Source organism: Cebus imitator, unplaced genomic scaffold (assembly GCF_001604975.1).
Source record: "Cebus imitator isolate Cc_AM_T3 unplaced genomic scaffold, Cebus_imitator-1.0 Scaffold51, whole genome shotgun sequence".
Taxonomy (NCBI): domain Eukaryota; kingdom Metazoa; phylum Chordata; class Mammalia; order Primates; family Cebidae; genus Cebus; species Cebus imitator.
The window spans coordinates 6,201,411-6,219,838 of NW_016107366.1; the positions used below are offsets into that span (position 1 = coordinate 6,201,411).

At 40.0% G+C, this 18,428-nt stretch overlaps 1 protein-coding gene across 2 annotated transcripts in view; it reads right to left on the reverse strand.

Annotated features, from left to right (window-relative positions):
- Positions 1-942: 942 nt before the first annotated feature.
- Positions 943-18,428, reverse strand: part of NR4A3 (nuclear receptor subfamily 4 group A member 3) — a 42,422-nt gene continuing 24,936 nt past the window's right edge. For both annotated transcript variants that reach the window (XM_017527808.2, XM_017527809.2), the window contains 2 exons: positions 18,045-18,223; positions 943-4,210 (listed from right to left, as the gene is read on the reverse strand). In XM_017527808.2, the coding sequence (XP_017383297.1) occupies positions 3,963-4,210; positions 18,045-18,223 (427 nt within the window). In that variant the 3' untranslated portion in view covers positions 943-3,962. The remainder of the gene's footprint in view (positions 4,211-18,044; positions 18,224-18,428) is intronic.

Sequence of the window (18,428 nt, forward strand, 5' to 3'; positions counted from 1 at the left end):
TTCTTATTGATAAAAAGCATCTGTATTTGAATACATATATCAGATGGCACTCCACCAGATCTGTCATTCTTTTCTTAAGTTATCATAGTTTATGGTTAAATAATGAAGGTCCTGTTGAGAAGCAGAAGGAAGTGTTTGGCTTATAGACCAAATGCTTGCATAAAGTATTGTCTGTGACATCTAAGCACTGTGTCTGCATAGTACACAAATAATGTATTTATAATTTAATGCTGAATAATATTTCACTGTATTTATATACATTTTATCCATTCATCTGTACTTAGATGTCACAGACAATACTTTATTCATGAACTGATGAAGTCATAAGAACTCCCACACTTTTGAGCCATCAACACACAAAAAGCATATTTGCACTAATTCAGAACACATGATGTTTTGGGTAGAGTTGAACGAAAGTTGCATTTGTATTGTCCACAAAGAAGGGGTTTCTAAGTAATGTAATAGTGATGGCTTAAACAAAAAGGCAGAGAGCACATATCTGTCTTTGAGAACTATAACCCTGATTCTTGGAAATGTTGGTTCACAAACAATTAATATTATATTGTCTTGATATAAAAGTGAATCTCCTTACCTCTAAGGAACACTTTCAGCCACCAAATTTTAGCTCCATTTACATTATATACAGTTGAAAGAAAAATGGAGTTTCACACACTGTGCATGTTTGTATGTCCTCAAAGCACTCAGCAGTGGTTTGCCCCTAGGAAGTAGTCAATAAATGGTTATTGAATTTAGAATGTCCTTCTTTCCGATCAGTAAGGTTTAATATATATCCAATTCAGAAATCCTATTAATTTTTCAGCATTACTGAGCCTTTATAAATCAATTTTGGGGATGTGCTTAAGAGTTCACAGCAAATACTATTACATAATAATTAAGAGAAGACTGTTAAATGAGGCATGCGTATTCAATACACCAGTACCAATTGATAAAACGTAATTTAATTTAATCATTTAAATTTACATTGTTAATGTACAAGAGCATTTCTTTCAAACCACAGGTTAACACACACTAAAGAGCAATGCTGTTAGAGGAGCAGAGAAACTTTGGAAAACTCTGCTGTCTGAAATAAAAGCAAGGCACTCTCTATTAACAGCTGGTAGCTTCCTGATTTCTGCCCACAGAAGGCATGTTCACACTGAGAGAGCTCTCCCACAAGGGGAGGAATCACCTGCTTTAATACATGTTATCCTCTTCTGTGCTAGTGTGGTCATCAACTCTGTATAAACTTATGTGCAACATTAAGACAAAAAAAAAGGGAGTTTAATTGATAGATGACTTGGGAGGTTCTCATAGTTGTAGTAACTATGAGGACAGAAGAACACGCTATCATCTTTATTTTTAGCACTCATATCTGGACCTATTACTAAAAAAGCTTCTTCATTCCTTCCAACCACTAGATTATAATGGCTAAAAAAATCTTTTCCTTAAATCCGATGGGTGTAAAAATAAAAAGTAACAGCATTTCTCTAGGGCTGTGTTTTTGTTTTGTTTTGTTCTTCTTTATAGACATGACAAAAACAAGGATTAACTTTCCAAATACTCATGGTGCACAAGAAGGTTATGTATGCACAGTATTTCTAATTTATTCAAATTCAATTTGAATTTGGTCTGAAGCTATCTTGTATGAAATGTTAGCTTTCCTGATATTTAATAATATTTATTATGTTTGCATATAAGCTCAAAAAATTAATGCAGAAGTACTACTTTACTCATGGTTATCTTCAGGTAAAATGTAAATATTAGTGGTTATGTTTAAAAGCCTGATTTTATATAGATGGAGTAAGTCGAGAAAAAAAAAAGACTATGGAAAGGTAAATTAGGTCTTAGTCTTGATTCTGTTACTAGCTGTTTGACCTTGAGTAACTCTTCACTCTTCAATGGGCCCCAGTTTGCTCCTCTATAAATTTTAGGGGGTTGGACTAATTGACAGGCCAGGCTCCTTCCAAGTCCAACATTTCAAAATGCTGACATTCCAGGTTCTATAATCTTGATATATAAAAATAATCTTTCATAAACACACACATAAACATAACACATGATCACATATTAGAATGACTCTTGGAAAAAAACATACTTCCTATCTGGGTTATACTTTGCAGCAATTAGGCAATTCATTTGGCATTTGTTTGATTGTATAATTTAATGACAATATAAACAGCATAGTTTTGTTATTTTTCCTTTAAAAAGACTAAAGAAAAATGATTTAAAGCTAACAAAAACTACTGTGACATCAGTTTGACATTCAAAGTTTGTTTCTTAGCAAAATGGCCAAAGATATTTTGACTTGATACAGAGTATATAATATAAAGACTTTTAGACCTAGAAATCTTCAAACATTATTCGAATTTAGCAAAACATAAGCAAAATTTTCATATCAAAGTGCTAAACAGTACTGCCTTAAAAGTCACTGCAAATGAACCATAAAATAACGGCATGGGAAGTGACATTTATTGTACAAATGGTTAATAAAAAGACACGTTATAAATATATATATGTAACCTGCTATATTTATATATATATATATATTTGCTTATTTAATTTCTAATTGGTGTATCCAAGTCACTGTGAACACCTCATTTAATTACTCTGTAACTCAGCTTTTTGGAGCTGGTGGTCTTGCAATAAATACAGGCAAAGCTATTACAATATAACGTGCATACAAATGTTTATACAAAAAAGGACACTATGCAACAAATTATCTCATAATAATATGGCATTAACAGTAGAAACATACAAAAGGGAGTACGAACACGGAATGTTGAAACGCAGCCCACTAATCCTTCCTAGTACTCACACTCATACTATTTTTTAAATCTTTTCTAGTATTCACATTCATACTATTTTTTAAAAAGAAGATTTGCTTGCTCTCCAAAATTGTCTCCTTAACCAATAACAAAAGTTAAATTATATCTATAAAAATCCTTATTGTCCCTGGTGCTTACCCTGTATGACCCAGTTCCTGCTGATTTACATGTTCTTATCTAGGGATCAAATACTGACTTATGGGGTTTCTGAACGAATACACCAGTCAGTTGCTATAACTGAAGTAAGTTTAGGGAACTCTGGTGGGGTTGATAGAATATAACCAAAACAGTTACACAGTTTATAATCTGATCCACTTTCAGGACAGCTGGACAGTCAGGGCAGGGATCTGGTTCCATCAAGAATGGCCTAAAAGTCTTGGATGGGCCATACCTCGGAGGGGTTCTAAAGGGAAGGTGAACCCAGCCTCTGCTAAGAATATTAATGTGTCATTTGCTAACATGACTGCCTCCTTTGTATTTCCATATAGAATAAAGGAGGAGTTAATAAACAAGACTGAGTAAGACAGCACTTTAAAAAATTGCACTTGTTTATGGAAGCAAACAGCCATTATTATTTTGCTATGTCTGATTTGTAGGTAATCCTCCATCTTTCACCATTTGTTAAAGGAAGAAAGAAATTAAAAGGACATTTCTGCCTTGTTTGCACCACATACATACCTTTGATACAGGAAGCATATTTTCAAGGGACCAATCTTTAAGACACATCCTACCCTGGCGAACAACCCTTGGCTGTTCTTGTTTTTAAATACAAAGCAACTATAATTGAATTCCCCAGAAAGAGTTTTAAAACAGTTATATTATCCTTTTTTTTTTCTCCTGCTGGGATAGCATTGTCCAAAAGTGCTTTGTTAGCAATTTCTTAGAAAACCCTCATGAACTATATCCCCCTCCCACCCTATCCCTCAATGCCTAAATATAAAACACAACCCCAACACAATACTCTGCAAGTTTTAGGTTGTAAGGAAAAGAGCCAGAAAAAAAAGTCTTTGCTTTCTACAGGAGCTGCTTTTCCTCTTAAGGAAGGATAGGAAATGATAGGTTTCCAGACATATCCCTTTGCTGTGTAGCAAGCAGGTGCTAGGAGAGGAGGCGGCTCACTGCTCAGGCTGTTCTTGATTAGAAAGGTAGGGTGTCCAGGAAGAGCTTGTCAATGATGGAAGGCGGAGACACCAAGTCTTCCAGCTTCAGGTAGAAGATGCGCTGGAGGCCCAGGGTGCAGATCTTCCTCAGTTCGACCAGCGCACTCAAGACCTTGGGCTCCGTGGGCTCCAGAGCCTGTCCCTTACTCTGGTGGTCTTTTAAACTGCTTGTGATCTTGTTGCATAGCTCCTCGACTCTCTTTGGTTCTTTCAACCCATGTCTTTCTGCAGAGGGATAGAGAAGGGCAAGTTTAGGAGGCAAATATATCTTAAGACAGTTTGAATCCCTAATTGAGGTCTGTGTCTCATTCTGCCAGTTCGGATGGCTTTTTACAATCAAAGTGCCCTCCCTCTTAGAGGTAGCTCATGGCCTTTGGTATTAAACAACACCAAGGTTTGAATCCTAGTCCCAACACTTACTTGCTGTGAGTCCTAGAGTAAGTCTCTTAACTTCTGAGGACAAATTTCCTTATGAGATGAAAAAAAATGATGATACTGAATTCAAGGTTTCTGCAATAGCCAGCTTAGGTAAGTAACACAAGGGAAGCACAGCTCCTGGCACACAGCCACGTGGAATGAATGGCAGGGTGGTTATTATTTTGCACACATTATCCTACTTAGGTCTCAGAAAACATGGTCAGTAGGCAACTATTTTTCAGAGTGGCATAGAAACACATCCAGGCAAATGAATTCATATTTCTATCTTGACAGACTCACTTGAGGGAGGTGGGGAGGCTGTAAGTTCCATTTGCTAATCCAAGGACTGCCTGACAAGACCCAACACAGCAAAGTGCATTCTTGTGTTTTCATGCTAACCAGCACTGAGAAGAATTCAGCTTTTCTTTTCCTTGTTTTGTCCCCCCGCCCTTGAAACCCCTATTGACATACACCTGGCACTCTGTACAAAATACACATGTTCTCCTGCTGTGGAGATGGAAAAGCCAAAGAGAAGGGGAGGAAGCCCAGAAGGATGTGGTGCAGTCATTTTATAATGTATCAAGACACAAATACCAATATCTTATATTTTATAAAACAATATATAAAATGATCTCAATGTTCAATGCTATCATCTATTTTATATATAAGGTTAAATGAATTTCCCAAAGTCACTCAGCTGCTAAAAACTTGGATTTGAACCCAATTTTCTGAGGCAAATACTGGCTTCTTGTTCCAGAGCAACAGGAAGGGAGCCCCATCCACAACAAATCACTGTGCTCTCCCTCAATGTTTAGATTTCAGAGCCTCTTTTCTTCTCTTTCTTTCTTTCTTTTTTTTTCTTCTGAGACAGAGTCTTACTCTGTTGCCCAGCCTGGAGTGTACTGGTGCTATCTTGGCTCACTGCTCCCCCACTGCCCACCTCCTGCCCCCGGTTCAAGCAATTCTCCTGCCTTACCCTCCCAAGTAGCGAGGACTATAGGTATGCACCAACATGCCTGGCTAATTTTTTTGTATTTTCAGTAGAGACGGAGTTTTGCCATATTGGCCAGGCTGGTCTTGAACTCCTGACCTCAAGTGATCCTCCTGCCTTGGCCTCTCAAAGTGCTGGGATTACAGGCGTGAGCCACTGTGCCTGGCCTCAGAGCTTCACTTCTAAGGGAGGAGCTTGGCCTCTGTTATCTCAAAGTTTTCTTCTCTCAGTACATTTACATGTAAAATTATAAACCTTGAGAGATGGAAGACATCCTTCTAATGGGAAATCAAGCAATAGTTTCTAATTTTAACGAATTTAATTTTTTTTTTTTTTTGAGTCAAGGTCTTGCTCTGTTGTCTGGGCTGCAGTGCAGTGGTGCGATCATGGTTCACTGTAGCCTTGAACTCCTGGGCTCAAGTGATCCTCCTGCCTCAGCCTCCCAAGTAGCCGGGACTACAGGTATGCACCACCATACCTGGCTGATTTTTTAATTATTTTTTGTAGAGGCAGGGCCTCACTACGTTACCCAGGCTGGTCTTGAACTCCTGGGCTCAAGTGATCCTCCTGCCTCAGCTTCCCAAAGTGCTGAAATTACAGGCATGAGCTACTATGCCTGGTCCTAAATTAATTTTTTAAGTTGGAAACATTTTGTTAGAAAACTTATTTCCTTGAATCAAAAGCCAATCAGAAAAATGAAGAATTATCCAGACACTTTTCTCTTGTCCCAAATAAGAGGTTTGGAACCAGGAAATCTACATTATCCTCAGCTTGGCTAGTTGTGTATGATTTGGGGAAGTTCTTCCCTCTTTGGAGCCCTGTAAAAGGAGAAGGTTGAACTTAATTATCGGTAAGGTCCCAAAACAGCTCTGATGTGTTATTTTCTTTTTCTTACTTTTGTTTTTTTTTCTGAGACAGAGTCTCACTCTGTTGCTCAGGCTGTAGTGCAGTGGTAAAATCTCAGCTCACTACAACCTCCACCTCCTGGGTTCAAATGATCCTCCTGCCTCAGCATCCCAAGTAGTTGAGAATACAAGTATGTGCCACCACACCAAGCTAATTTTTGTATTTTTAGTAGCGACAGGGTTTCACTATGTCAACTAGGCTGGTCTCAAACTCCTGGCCTCAAGTGATCCACCCACTTCGGCCTCCCAAAGTGCTGGGATTACAGGCATGCACCACTGCACCTGGGCTGATATGTTATAATGATATGAAAATACAACCAAGAAGATTGCCAGTGGCATCTCCATGGATTGTAAGCTGCAGGTGTCTTATCTCAATGCAATATGCTATAAAGAGAAGGGCACTGGGCCTGGAGTTAGACCTGGGTTCTAGCTCTGGTTCTGTCACTAGGTAGGTGACCTAATTTCTGTAAGGCTCAATGCCTTCATAGGAAAATCGGGATTACTGGGTGGCAGAAACCCAGCCTTTGCTGTATTCTTCCTTTGCGTCTTCATTGTTATGCAATAAATTAAAAGAAAAAGTGCAATGATATTAAAACCCAACTCCATGGATTGTTGTGGCTCAAATAAGATAATGTTATCGTAAAGTGGTTTGTCAACTGTAGAGTGCTATATACATGGAATAATCAGCACCAAAGACAATGCTTGCCAGTGGGCAAGTGGCTGGCAACTACAAGGTCTAACAAAAGGCAACTAGTGGCCTAGTTCCCAAGCTTTGCAGTGCATCATTTTGCTTTCCCTGAGAAACTATTAGCTAATCAGCCCAGGTGCAGACCTGTCTCCTACGGCTTATCTTTACAAAATGCATAGGCTCCATGTTTCAGTCTCAGAAGAAGCACCTGAGAGTGAATTTTAAGAGAATTCCTGCATGCAGTGGTGTTCTGCCTAAAGTTTTATTTTTTCCCCAAAACAAAAAAGCAGGCTGTAAATTTGGCAGTAAATTTCAAGAGCTATAAATCGTTCATAGCCTCTGACCAAGTAATCCCACTCTTGGGAATTTATCCAAAGGAAACATTTAACAGAAGAATAAAACTGTATACATGGAGACATTTGGTTCAGCATTATCTATTACCAAGACAAAACAAAACAAAAGCAATCAAACAAAAAACTGGAAAAAGGCAAAGGGCTGAAGAATAGGAGAACTGCTAAGTAAATGATGGTATATGGAAGGGAAGATTCTGGAGACATCAAACAGAACAAATATGAAGGCTATGAAGCAAAATGAAAAAAATGTTTAAATAAAGAGCAGAATATTAAATAATATCTAAGCTGTGATTCCATCTATGCAAAAATTATTTCTTCATATAGAGAAGGGTGAAAGAAAATATAAACGTGAAAATACCTATGGGACTCTGGGATAACCTTTTCCTTCCTTTAAAAATGTCCAGGTTGTGCTCTTTGCATAATAATGTTAAAATGGAATAAGATAGATTTTGTCCTTTGTGAAGCCCTTGAGTAGCTATAACATGATCAAACATCACCTTGCTGATCCTAAATTGAATTAATACTGAGAAATATCCAATTAGATTCATAACCTAGGGAGAGACGGCTTTCTCAGAATAAATAACAGTCCATTGATTTAAACTATCCCTTCCCTTCAGTGTCTCATGTCTTACATAACATTCAAGATCTCATATTCATCATCAGGATACAGTAACTGAACAATATGCTGGCTGGATTTGGGGAAGGGGCTAATGTGGAACCTTGTAACCAGACTTTCTCATGGCCAAACTCACAGAAGGTGCTGCAGAGTTTTCTCTGCTCTCCAACCAGTTGTGACTGCTCAATAACTATGGCAACCATTATTTATTCAGTGAATTCAAGTGGAGATCGATACCTCCTGCCAGCTGGATCAACTCTAGGCCTGGAATTCCTCGAGGAATTCAGAGACACTCCTGTTAGAAGCCAAAGGCACCTCAACCCTTCTTTGTTGTTTTGAACAGCCACTGGATTTGTAGCTTCTTTACTTTTTCAAAAGGGCTGAGATAATATTCAGTCTCCATGCTAACTACTGCCAGCAGCCAGTAAGATTTTCAAATCACTAGGGAGTCACCAAGTGTCTGGGTCCTTCCCTAGTAATTTGAAATCCCTTAAAACCCAATCACTGACATTTTAGTTAAAGGGATCTCCTTTCTTCTTGTAGCTTGGTAAATATGGCTACGGAGCTGATATACAGAGTTCATAAATTCCGGGGGAAATCGGACATTTGGACTATCCCCTTTCCTAGAGAATTACACACAGAAGATTTTAGCTTACGGTCTTTGTCCACCACTAAACAAAACAAACTTCTTAGTATTTCTTGCATTTTGATCTATATAATTTTCATAGAATGCTTCAGTATATTAACCCAGGCATTATATAGTCAAAACTTTATAACATACAGAAATGGTTAAGTAATGTATGCATCATCATTGTATAGATAGATTAGAAAGAGTTTGAGTTATTTAGTTCAAATTCCTATCTAAGACAAGAATCTCTACTACAAGCTACTATAAAGAGAGTGTCAGGTAGTGGCTGGACTGGGAGTTAACTATAATATTATGCCATAATAATGTAAATATATTTAATAGCACTTTATATAACACCCTTTTACTTAAGATTATTTTATCTCACTCTCACAACAATCCTGTGAATTAGGCAGGACAAAGATTATCTTTAATTAATAGGTATGGAGGGTAAGTCTCAATTAAATGATGTGCCCATAGTCAAAATTAGCAAGGGGCTATTTTCTTTCACTCCACGTCCAGAGACATTTCTCTTATAACAGGCTGCCTTCCATCTATGGATGTCTCTAATTGTTAGAAAATTTCTCATCCTGAGATGAACTAGCCTTTCTATAACTCTCTCCTATTTTCTATACACCAAATTAACTAATTGTTTCTTTCAACAAATATTTATGAGCACCTATTCTGTGGCAAGCAATGTTATAACCACTGGGATTAGAGACTCGACAGACAACAGATCACACTCCTAATCTTTGTGTGGTATGACCATCTAAAGACACCATTGGATTCCTGTGCATTTTAGCTATCCATGCATAGACATCTCTGCTTAGAGTGAGGGAGTGGGGTTGGGGGGGAGGGGGAACCAGGGAAGACGGAGTCGGGGGAGAGAGTGATGGAATGAAATAATAGAGCTATTTAGGTCTGTGCTCATGTCTTCCCATCTTCATCTGGTTAAGATCTACTCATTCTTTGGATCTCAGATCAAATATTTCTTGAAGGAAGCTTCCCTGTTTACCCCATTCTAGATCATGTTCTCCTCTGGCACTCTAATCTTTCCCTTTGCAGGACAAAACAGTTTGGAATCAGATGTTATATGATTTTTCTTCTCCCATTAATGGTAAGCACCATGGGGGCATGAACTGTATTTGCTCAACATTGTATCTCCAGCACCAAGCCTAGTACATAAAAGACACCCAATCAATATCTGTTCAATGGATACATAAATAGATGAACAAGGGTCTATAAAAAATGATTATATAAGTACTAAAAATGTAAGTTGCTAAGAACAAATATACAGGTTGGGAGTTATTAAGACGCTAACAACAGTAAAGAACTTTACAAACTCTAGAACCTACCACATCAAAGCTTTGGAATTAGATTTCCTGGCTATAAATCTGAGTTCTACCACTTATTTATTTATTTATTTATTTTTGAGACGGAGTCTCTCTCTGTTGCCCAGGCTGGAGTGCAGTGGTGTGATCTCGGCTTACTGCAACCTCTGCCTCTCAGGTTCAAGAAATTCTCCTGCCTTAGCCTCCCGAGTAGCTGGGACTACAGGCGCGTGTCACCATGCACAGCTAATTTTTGTATTTTTAGTAGAGGCTGGGTTTCACCATATTAGCCAGGCTGGTCTTGATCTCTTGACCTCATTATCTGCCTGCTTTGGCCTCCCAAAGTGCTGGGATTACAAGCGTGAGCCACTGTGCCCAGCCTCTACCACTTATTAACTGGGTGACTTTGGGTCTGTTACCACATTTGTAAAATGGTGCTAATAATGGTACCTGCCCTATGTGTTATGATGAGAAGTAAACGAGTTAATAATATATGTCAAGTATGTGGAACCAGGCCTAGCATATAGTGAGCACTTAGTGAATATTTGCAAGTATCCTCTCTACCTAAAACTCAAGTCATTACCTTCCCCTTCAAATCAGCCACTTCTCTGAGCTTGTCTATTAATGATATTACAGCTTTTCCCATCACTCTCATAATCATCTCTAACAATTCCTTCCCCCATCCATCATATTTAATCCATTGTAATTTCAGTTCTTATCTCTATGATATTCCTTGCATTTATATCTTCCTGTCAATACCCATAGTCTCTGGACCAGGATCTTCAATATCTGTGCTATCTAGATCATTTTAGCAGCTCTCGACTGATCTCCATGCTTCCTGTATCTGCTGTTAGACCTACCTAACCAGAATCTGCAATGCAATAAGATGTCTGGTGCTGTGAATGGTGGCGAAGCTCTGCTCTAGTCAATCCTAGTCCTCATAAGATGCTCGACTCAGTCCACACCTAGTGTTCATCTCATCTCCATAAACCTCATTCCCCAAGGCAGGAACTCATTCCTCAAGGCAGCTTATTCCAATTTCAAATGGTTCTTTCTATGATAAAGTTTTTCTTATATTGAGCTAAAATTTGCCATTCTACATATCAGGGGTCCCCAACTGGTTTCTGTCCATGGCCTATTGGGAACTGGGCCACACAGCAGGAGGTAGTAGCAGGCAAGCAAGCAAAGCTTCATCTGTATTTACAGCCACTCCCATCATTTGCATTACTGCCTGAGCTCCACCTCCTGTCAGATCAGTGGCGGCATTAGATTCTCATAGGAGCGTGAACCCTATTGTGGACTGCACATGTGAGGTATCTAGGTTGCACACTCCTTATGAGAATCTAATGCCTGATGATCTGTCACGGTCTCCCATCAACCCCAAATGGGACCCTCTAGTTGTAGGAAAATGAGCTCAGTGCTCCCACTGATTCTACATTATGATGAGTTATACAATTAATTTAATTATATATTACAATGTAATAACAGAAATAAAGTACACAATAAATGTAATGAACTTGAATCATCCTGAAAACATTCCCCCAACCCCAGTCCATGTAAAAATTATCTTCCATGAAACCAGTTCCTGGTGCCAAAAATGTTGGAGACTGATGCTATATGTATTTTCCAGTTCTGCCTCTTGGGCTTAGATGAGAAATGTCAAATTCTCTTCTTTGCAGGGAGTAGGGGATAAAGAAAGGGATGATAGTAACCATCAGGAGCCCCACCGAGGGGAAAAGTAACTCCCCTTTCTGAGCAGGTCTTAGGGCAAAGGCTAACTTGGTGACAACAATACAGTTCCAGCCAAAGGGGCAGGAAAGGTGGGCCCCTGGAGAGAGGTATATGTAACTCAAACACCAACAAACAGAACTCCCAGCTCTGAGCTCTACAGCTTTCTCTGGGAATTCACCTTGCTGCTACCACTCATGTCATATACAACATCCTTTACTGATGGGCAGTCCCAGAGACATTGAGCCCATGCTGGTCAGGAAGCCACAAGTCAGTTGGCAGTCTGTGTTGAGGCTGATTTAAATGGTACTTTTCAGTCTATCTTTGATTTGGTAGAGTATGTGTCTGTCTCTCTCTCCAGTGAGATCACAGACTCTTTAAGGGTAAGGGATTGTGTCTGGTGCACAGTAGATGCTCAATAAATATTTACTGAATTAATCTGAATCAAAATAAGGCAATTCTCAAGAATTCATACTTTTCTGATAACTGTGGTAGGTGAAAAATAATTAATTCAGATTTTTCTAACTTGGGAGACTTTCTGATACAATTGGCCCATTCATTCAACAAATATTTGCCATATGCCAGATACTTGTAAATGCTAAAGTAATTTTAAAGCTAAATAAGACTCTCCCTGTCCTTAAGAACCCCACAGTCTAGTTGGTAAAGAAAGACACAAATAAATTCCTTAATACAATGTGTATATTCAATGGCAGGGATGTATGAACACTTTTATGGATTCTTAGACAGCAAGACAGCTGGCTCTCCATGGAAGTGTGTAAAACAAATAATACAATAATAACAATGAAGGTTTGTCTGATTTTTTTTCTCTGCATAGTATACATTAGTTCATTCAATCTTTATAAGAAACCTGCAAGTAGACATCTTTATCCCTGTGATAAACTAGGAAATGGAGATTCAGAGAGGGAAAGGAACTTGTCCAAGATTGCAAAGACAGCACATTTCAGGGTAAAGACCTGAACTCAGATCTCCAGTCTCTAAATCCTGTGGCCTCTCTCTTCTCCCACCTTTTTTGTTCTTAACTATTCTGCCCTGTTACATTTTACATTTAGTTTTCCTTGCAATGTAGCTGACAGCTTTATTTGATGCAAAAGCAGGGGTAACCAGGTAACCATTTAGAGTGAGCTGTGGAGCTCTGGAAAGACAGATGGCGGAGGGTGTGGCACAGTCAGCCACCTGTCTAGTCCTGCTGTGTCACTGTGTCACTGCTTTCTGCCCTCGGTTCTGCTGTCCTTCCGCCTCCTCAGTCTTAGAGGTCATGTTTCAACATGACCAGGAAAAAGATGACAGGCAGAAGAGAAAGGAGTCATTTTCTCATCTGACAGATGACCTGAGTAGGGAAAAGAACGCCATGGGGAACAGCAAAATGGCATTTGAGCACTCGAGATTCCCTCCGCCATCTAGTTCAAAACTACCTTTCCAATCTTATTTCCCCTATTTCTGTACAGGAAATGCATTTTTCTGTGAGGTTAGGTCATCATATCAGGCCAGAATTATCACACAGAATTAGTTTTATCCCTGAAAATCCTTTAACTTTCCCAAAAGCATAAGACATGTTCTCAGCATTTATCACCAGAGGCAGAGAAACCATGACCGGTAGTGGATTCATATTTTCTCTGTTAAGCTCGCTCCAGGACATACAGTCATCAAATGTAATAACCTGCACTCTTAATTTTTCTCCTCTTGCTACTTGGATCATATGTGTGATTTTAACATATGCATAATGTAATTCCACTGTAATTGTTTTACCCCTTAAGTGTACTGAGGCATTCAACTGCCATGCCCTTGCTATACTCTTTCCTTCATCTGGAATGTTCTTTATATCTTCCATGTCTAGATGCTACCTCTTTGGGAAGCCAGTCATGACCAACACTTCTACCTTCCTTCACCTCAAAAAACTTAGCAGTAATCTGGACTTCCCCCACACTGCATCTGTCCCTTTTCAGGACCTAAGCACTAATCACTAACACATCAAGTTCATATATCATAATCTATGGCTTCCTAGTAGGCTACCCACTTCCTGGCAGAAGAATGCATGCCTAGCTCATCTTTGCATCCCTAGGGACTGTCACAATGCTTGGTACACAGTAGGCCCTCAATGCTTATTTAATGAATGGATATTTATGAAATAAATTCCACACTAACTTTCTGTTTGGTGGTGGTGGTTGGGGGCTTCTTATTTATCAACTCATTGGTATCCCATCAGAATCAAAGCACTTCCATTACTTCAGAGACACAGCACTGGCAAAAGGCAATGGTTAGGGTAGATAAACAGGGAATCTAAAAAATGTTTGAAAACCAACCATTGTGGGGAAACCCCCTATTTACTGCAGGAAAAGAGAGTGATCTGATTGAAACCATTTCCTGCCCCACTTCACCACCTAGTTTTTCTTAAGGGTGTACAGAGAGAGGAGGAAAAAAAAAAAAAAAAAAAAAAAAAAAAAAAAAAAAAAAAAAAAAAAAAAAACGTGTTTGTGTAAACTACCAATACTGACCAGATTCTTAATACTTTTCCTGGAAGCAAGCCTAGTTAAACTTCTAAGATGCCATTTCCTTTTCATGAGCTCTCCTCTGTGGTTTAAGAAAAGACAATTTTGGGATGAATTTTCTAATGTAAATAGCCCAGCTGATACTCCACAATCACCCTTTATCATCAACGAAGCTTACTCAGAAGTCTAGATCCATGGCAGCTCATATTCAAATGAAAATTAACATCCATAGCAATGCACAGTTTCCCAAGCATCGCCTTTTCGGCCATTTCCTGATATTTTCACACGTATCAAATCCACTTTCAACCAGTAAATCACAAAGAGTGTGTTTTAAGGTCCAGAAATGAGACAAGAGAGCCTAAAATTTGTTGTAGGCTAAAACCTACAGCAGGAACGAGGGCAGGAATAGGAGATACCTGGTCCAGGAGGCCCCAAGACACCACTGTAGAGCACTTGGCCCATTGTAAGTGCTCGTTAAATGCAGCTTAATTACTTTAATATCACTGTCCTCCTTTGAGCCTCTCTTTCAAGTATCCAAGGAGACTGACACCAAACATACTACCTTCTAAAGCCACCACCTGTTTCCTTATGCTATTGAGTTTGATGTTTCCAAGGGGCAGGGGAAGGCATATGCCTAACTTGAGGGAATCTGTCACTATTACTCCAAGGGGGACCACAGGTGAATTCAGAACTGCCTATCCTGAATCCAGTTTGGTTATACTGCCAACTGAATTTTCTGTAATCCTCACTGCTGCCCTATGGAATAGACATGGTTATCCTCATTTTACAAGTGGGGAAACTGAACTTCAGGGAACTGAAACGTGTTACCCAATAGCACCTACTTATTAAACTTGGGGCCGAAGATTAAAATCTGGGAGTGCTCGATTCCAAAGTCCACGCAATTTCTGCCATGCCAAACTGCCTCCTCCCACAGCCAGTCTCCACATAAATGGGCAGTGGGCTAAGGAGCTATAACTGCAGGGCATAGAACAAATGGGATGCAGAAAGAGGACTGGCACCACCCTTCTCCTAATTTCTACTCTGTATTCTCTGTACTGAACTGCCCAGTCTCTCCGGGTTGGGTCTTCCTGGAACCCACACGTCCTGGCCTCTTATATATCTACCAATTTCTAATTCAAGAGTGAAATGAAGATGTGGGCTTCAGGGATGGGCCCTCCTCTTGAATCATGGCTCTCACACCTGAACTGGCCTTTTTCCTCTTAGATTCTTCCCCATTCTAATCTGTGCCCAAAACGCACTTGACAGGGTAAATCTTTTAAAATGCAAAACTGACCATCAGGCTCCTTTGGTCAAAATTTGTGGATCCTTGTTGTGCTCAAGATAAATTCTGCTCCCCTCACCTAGGCGTGGAAGGTTCCTCATGTCCCACCCCACCCTGACCTATCAGACCAGTCACATCTCCTGTCATTCCATTTTTCGGCTGTTCACTTTCTGAAACAGCCATATTTTCAATGGCTTTTGGCAAATGTTTATTTATGCCTGGATTCTCACTTTTTCCATTTTAGCCAGGAGACATCTTCTGCATTTACAGAGGACCAGCTCCTGTGATCTCTTCTTAGAGGACCACCCGACCTGCTGTCTCTGAGCACTTTGAACTCACTCCCTTGTCTCCAGGGTGGCACTCAACACCTTGCATCACATGTAGTACTTTGCATGTCTGTCTCCTCTAGGGATGTGTGTTATCATCTCTGAAAAACCTAATAACATGCAGCATGGTGCCTAAGTCAGTGAATATTTGCTGATTAACTAGACTCAACACTCATTCCCATAGAGATGAGGCAATGAACGCCTTTACTTACAGGAATCTGAAGCTGGATCTAGATTTTGTTTTTGTCTTTTTAAAATGAACTAAACTCCAAACTTTCTAGTTTTGAATGTTTAACTGACGTAGGAATTGCTGAATGGTTTTGAAATTGAGCTAAAGAGCTTTAGTTCAAAGGTAGCCTTGAACCAGTTTCCTTCCAGTCCCGATGAAGTAATAAGCTTGTGCCTTAAATCTGTTTATTTTATTCAGATGCTCCCGTATGCCATTTGAAAGCCCTCCAAATGGAATCCATACTCTTTAAGACTGCCTTGGTTTTTGTTTTGTTAATGGCTCTCTGGGAAGTCTAGCAGCCCCATTAAAAAAAAAAAAAAAAAGTGAGTTTCTCATCCTGGACCAAAGACCAGAAGGAAGTCAGTTTCTATTTGGAATACTGAAGGAACAGCTAGTGTCTGAATCCTCACTGCAGCCATGCCGTTTACTTGTCTTTGCCTTCATGTTAACCATCAAATTGTGAACCAGCCTAGCTTCTTAAGGCACACAGACACATCACATCTAACTTTAGCTAAGAAGACATGTCCCAAGAAATGCATGTAAACAATGCCTGGGCAAACCAATGGAATATTCCAGTGAAGCAGAAAAAAGGGGCCATCTGTACCAGAGGATGCATTTGGTGCTCTGGAAACTCACTGTCTGCCTGAAAAACATGTTTTCTACAGCCAAGAGCATATTAATCTGATCTTGAACTCTCAGTTCAACAGCAAGCCTGTGCTTGTGTCTGACCAAAAGGACAAGGATGAGCCCTTCATTTGCACTTCTGGAGCACTCACCCTCTGTCACCGCTTCCCCAGGCCCCAGTCTGACTCAAAAGAATGAAGTCTAACAGGACCCTCTGAAAGGATGAAAGGGCAAAGGGAGCTGGGGCCAGAGCCTCCATGGCCACAAGGAGATGGTATTCCATCCCTTGCCCAACATGCACCTTCCTCCATCCCACCCCACCTTGGGATTCTTTATCTCCCAAAAGATAGAAAGAGAGAGACGTATAGAGGGAGACAGGCATAAATCAAATATGTTTTATGCTTACAGTTAAAAAACTGTTGAGTTGGCTGGGTGCAATGGCTCACACCAGGAATGCCAGCACTTCGGGAGGTTAAGGCAGGCAGATCATTTGAGGTCAGGAGTTCAAGACCAGCATAATGGAACCCCATCTCTACTACAGATACAAAAATTAGCCAGGTGTTGTAGCAGGCACCTGTAATCCCAACTACTCAGGAAGGTGAGACAGGAGAATTGCTTAAGCCCAGGAGGCAGAGGTTGTAGTAAACTGAGATCACATCATTGCACTTCAGCCTGGGTAATGGAGCGAGACTCCACCTCAAAAATAATAATAACATTAAAAAAATAAAAAACTACTGAGTTGAGCCATTTTTGCTTTTTCTCAGTCCTTTGACAATCAAATTTATTAAATCAAGTTGTATTTGATATGTCTGTAGTTTTTTTGGTTTACTTTAGGTTGCTAGCCAAGAACTGGGGAGAGGGGAGGCCTTATCACCTCTGCTCCACAGGAATGGGCTGGTTAAGGTAATCTTCCTAGGAAAGGCTTTGTAAAAACAACTCTGAACCAGTCTGGACAACAGGGTGAAACAGGGCTACAAAACAGCCAAGTATGTCTGGTGGCATGTGCCTACAGTCCCTACTACTCAGGAGGCTGAGATGGGAGGTTCACTTGAGCCCAGGAAGTCGAGGCTACACTAAGCCATGATTGTGTCACTGCTCTCCAGCCTGAATGACAGAGCAAGACCCTGTCTCAAAACAAACAAACCCTGAAGCAGCTAGTCCCACTGTCCACAGATCTCTGGTGTAAACTTAGATTTTCATATATTGGGCTTGTTGACAATAATAATTCAATAGACTAGGGATTCTCTTTCCTAGAAGTTTATGATGACACATTATAGATGCATGTTTCTTTGCTTAAACTTGGTTAAACTTAACAGATTTTGGAAAAATGGTAGTAATTTTCCCGTTTTCTGGTGTATGTGGTGGTCAAGGCCAGACTCCACCATAACAAAGGGAAGGAGAGAAATGAAGATGCAGTTCTGGCAAGGTGGTGCTTACCTGTGATCATGCTCAGTGCTGACAGGCAGGCTAAGGCTTGGATATCAAGGTTCAGGCTCTGCAAATTTAAGGAAAAGTCTTTAATAGAGTCGAGCCACTCCCCAAATCCACGAAGGCACTGAAGTCGATGCAGGACAAGTCCATTGCAGAATACAAACTTATCTTCAGCAGTGTTTGACCTGGCAGGTGAGAGGAAGAGACACATTAAATAGTTCTGTCCAGTCTGTCCAACATGATAACGTGACATACAGGCACCCAAACAGCCATGGAGCAGCACTGGGACCCCGGTGTGGTGCTACGAAGCATGCCCAGATACCCAAAATGAACAAGACTATGTTCTCCAGGATGAACAACTATCACCACTTGCCTATGCTAGTATCTTTG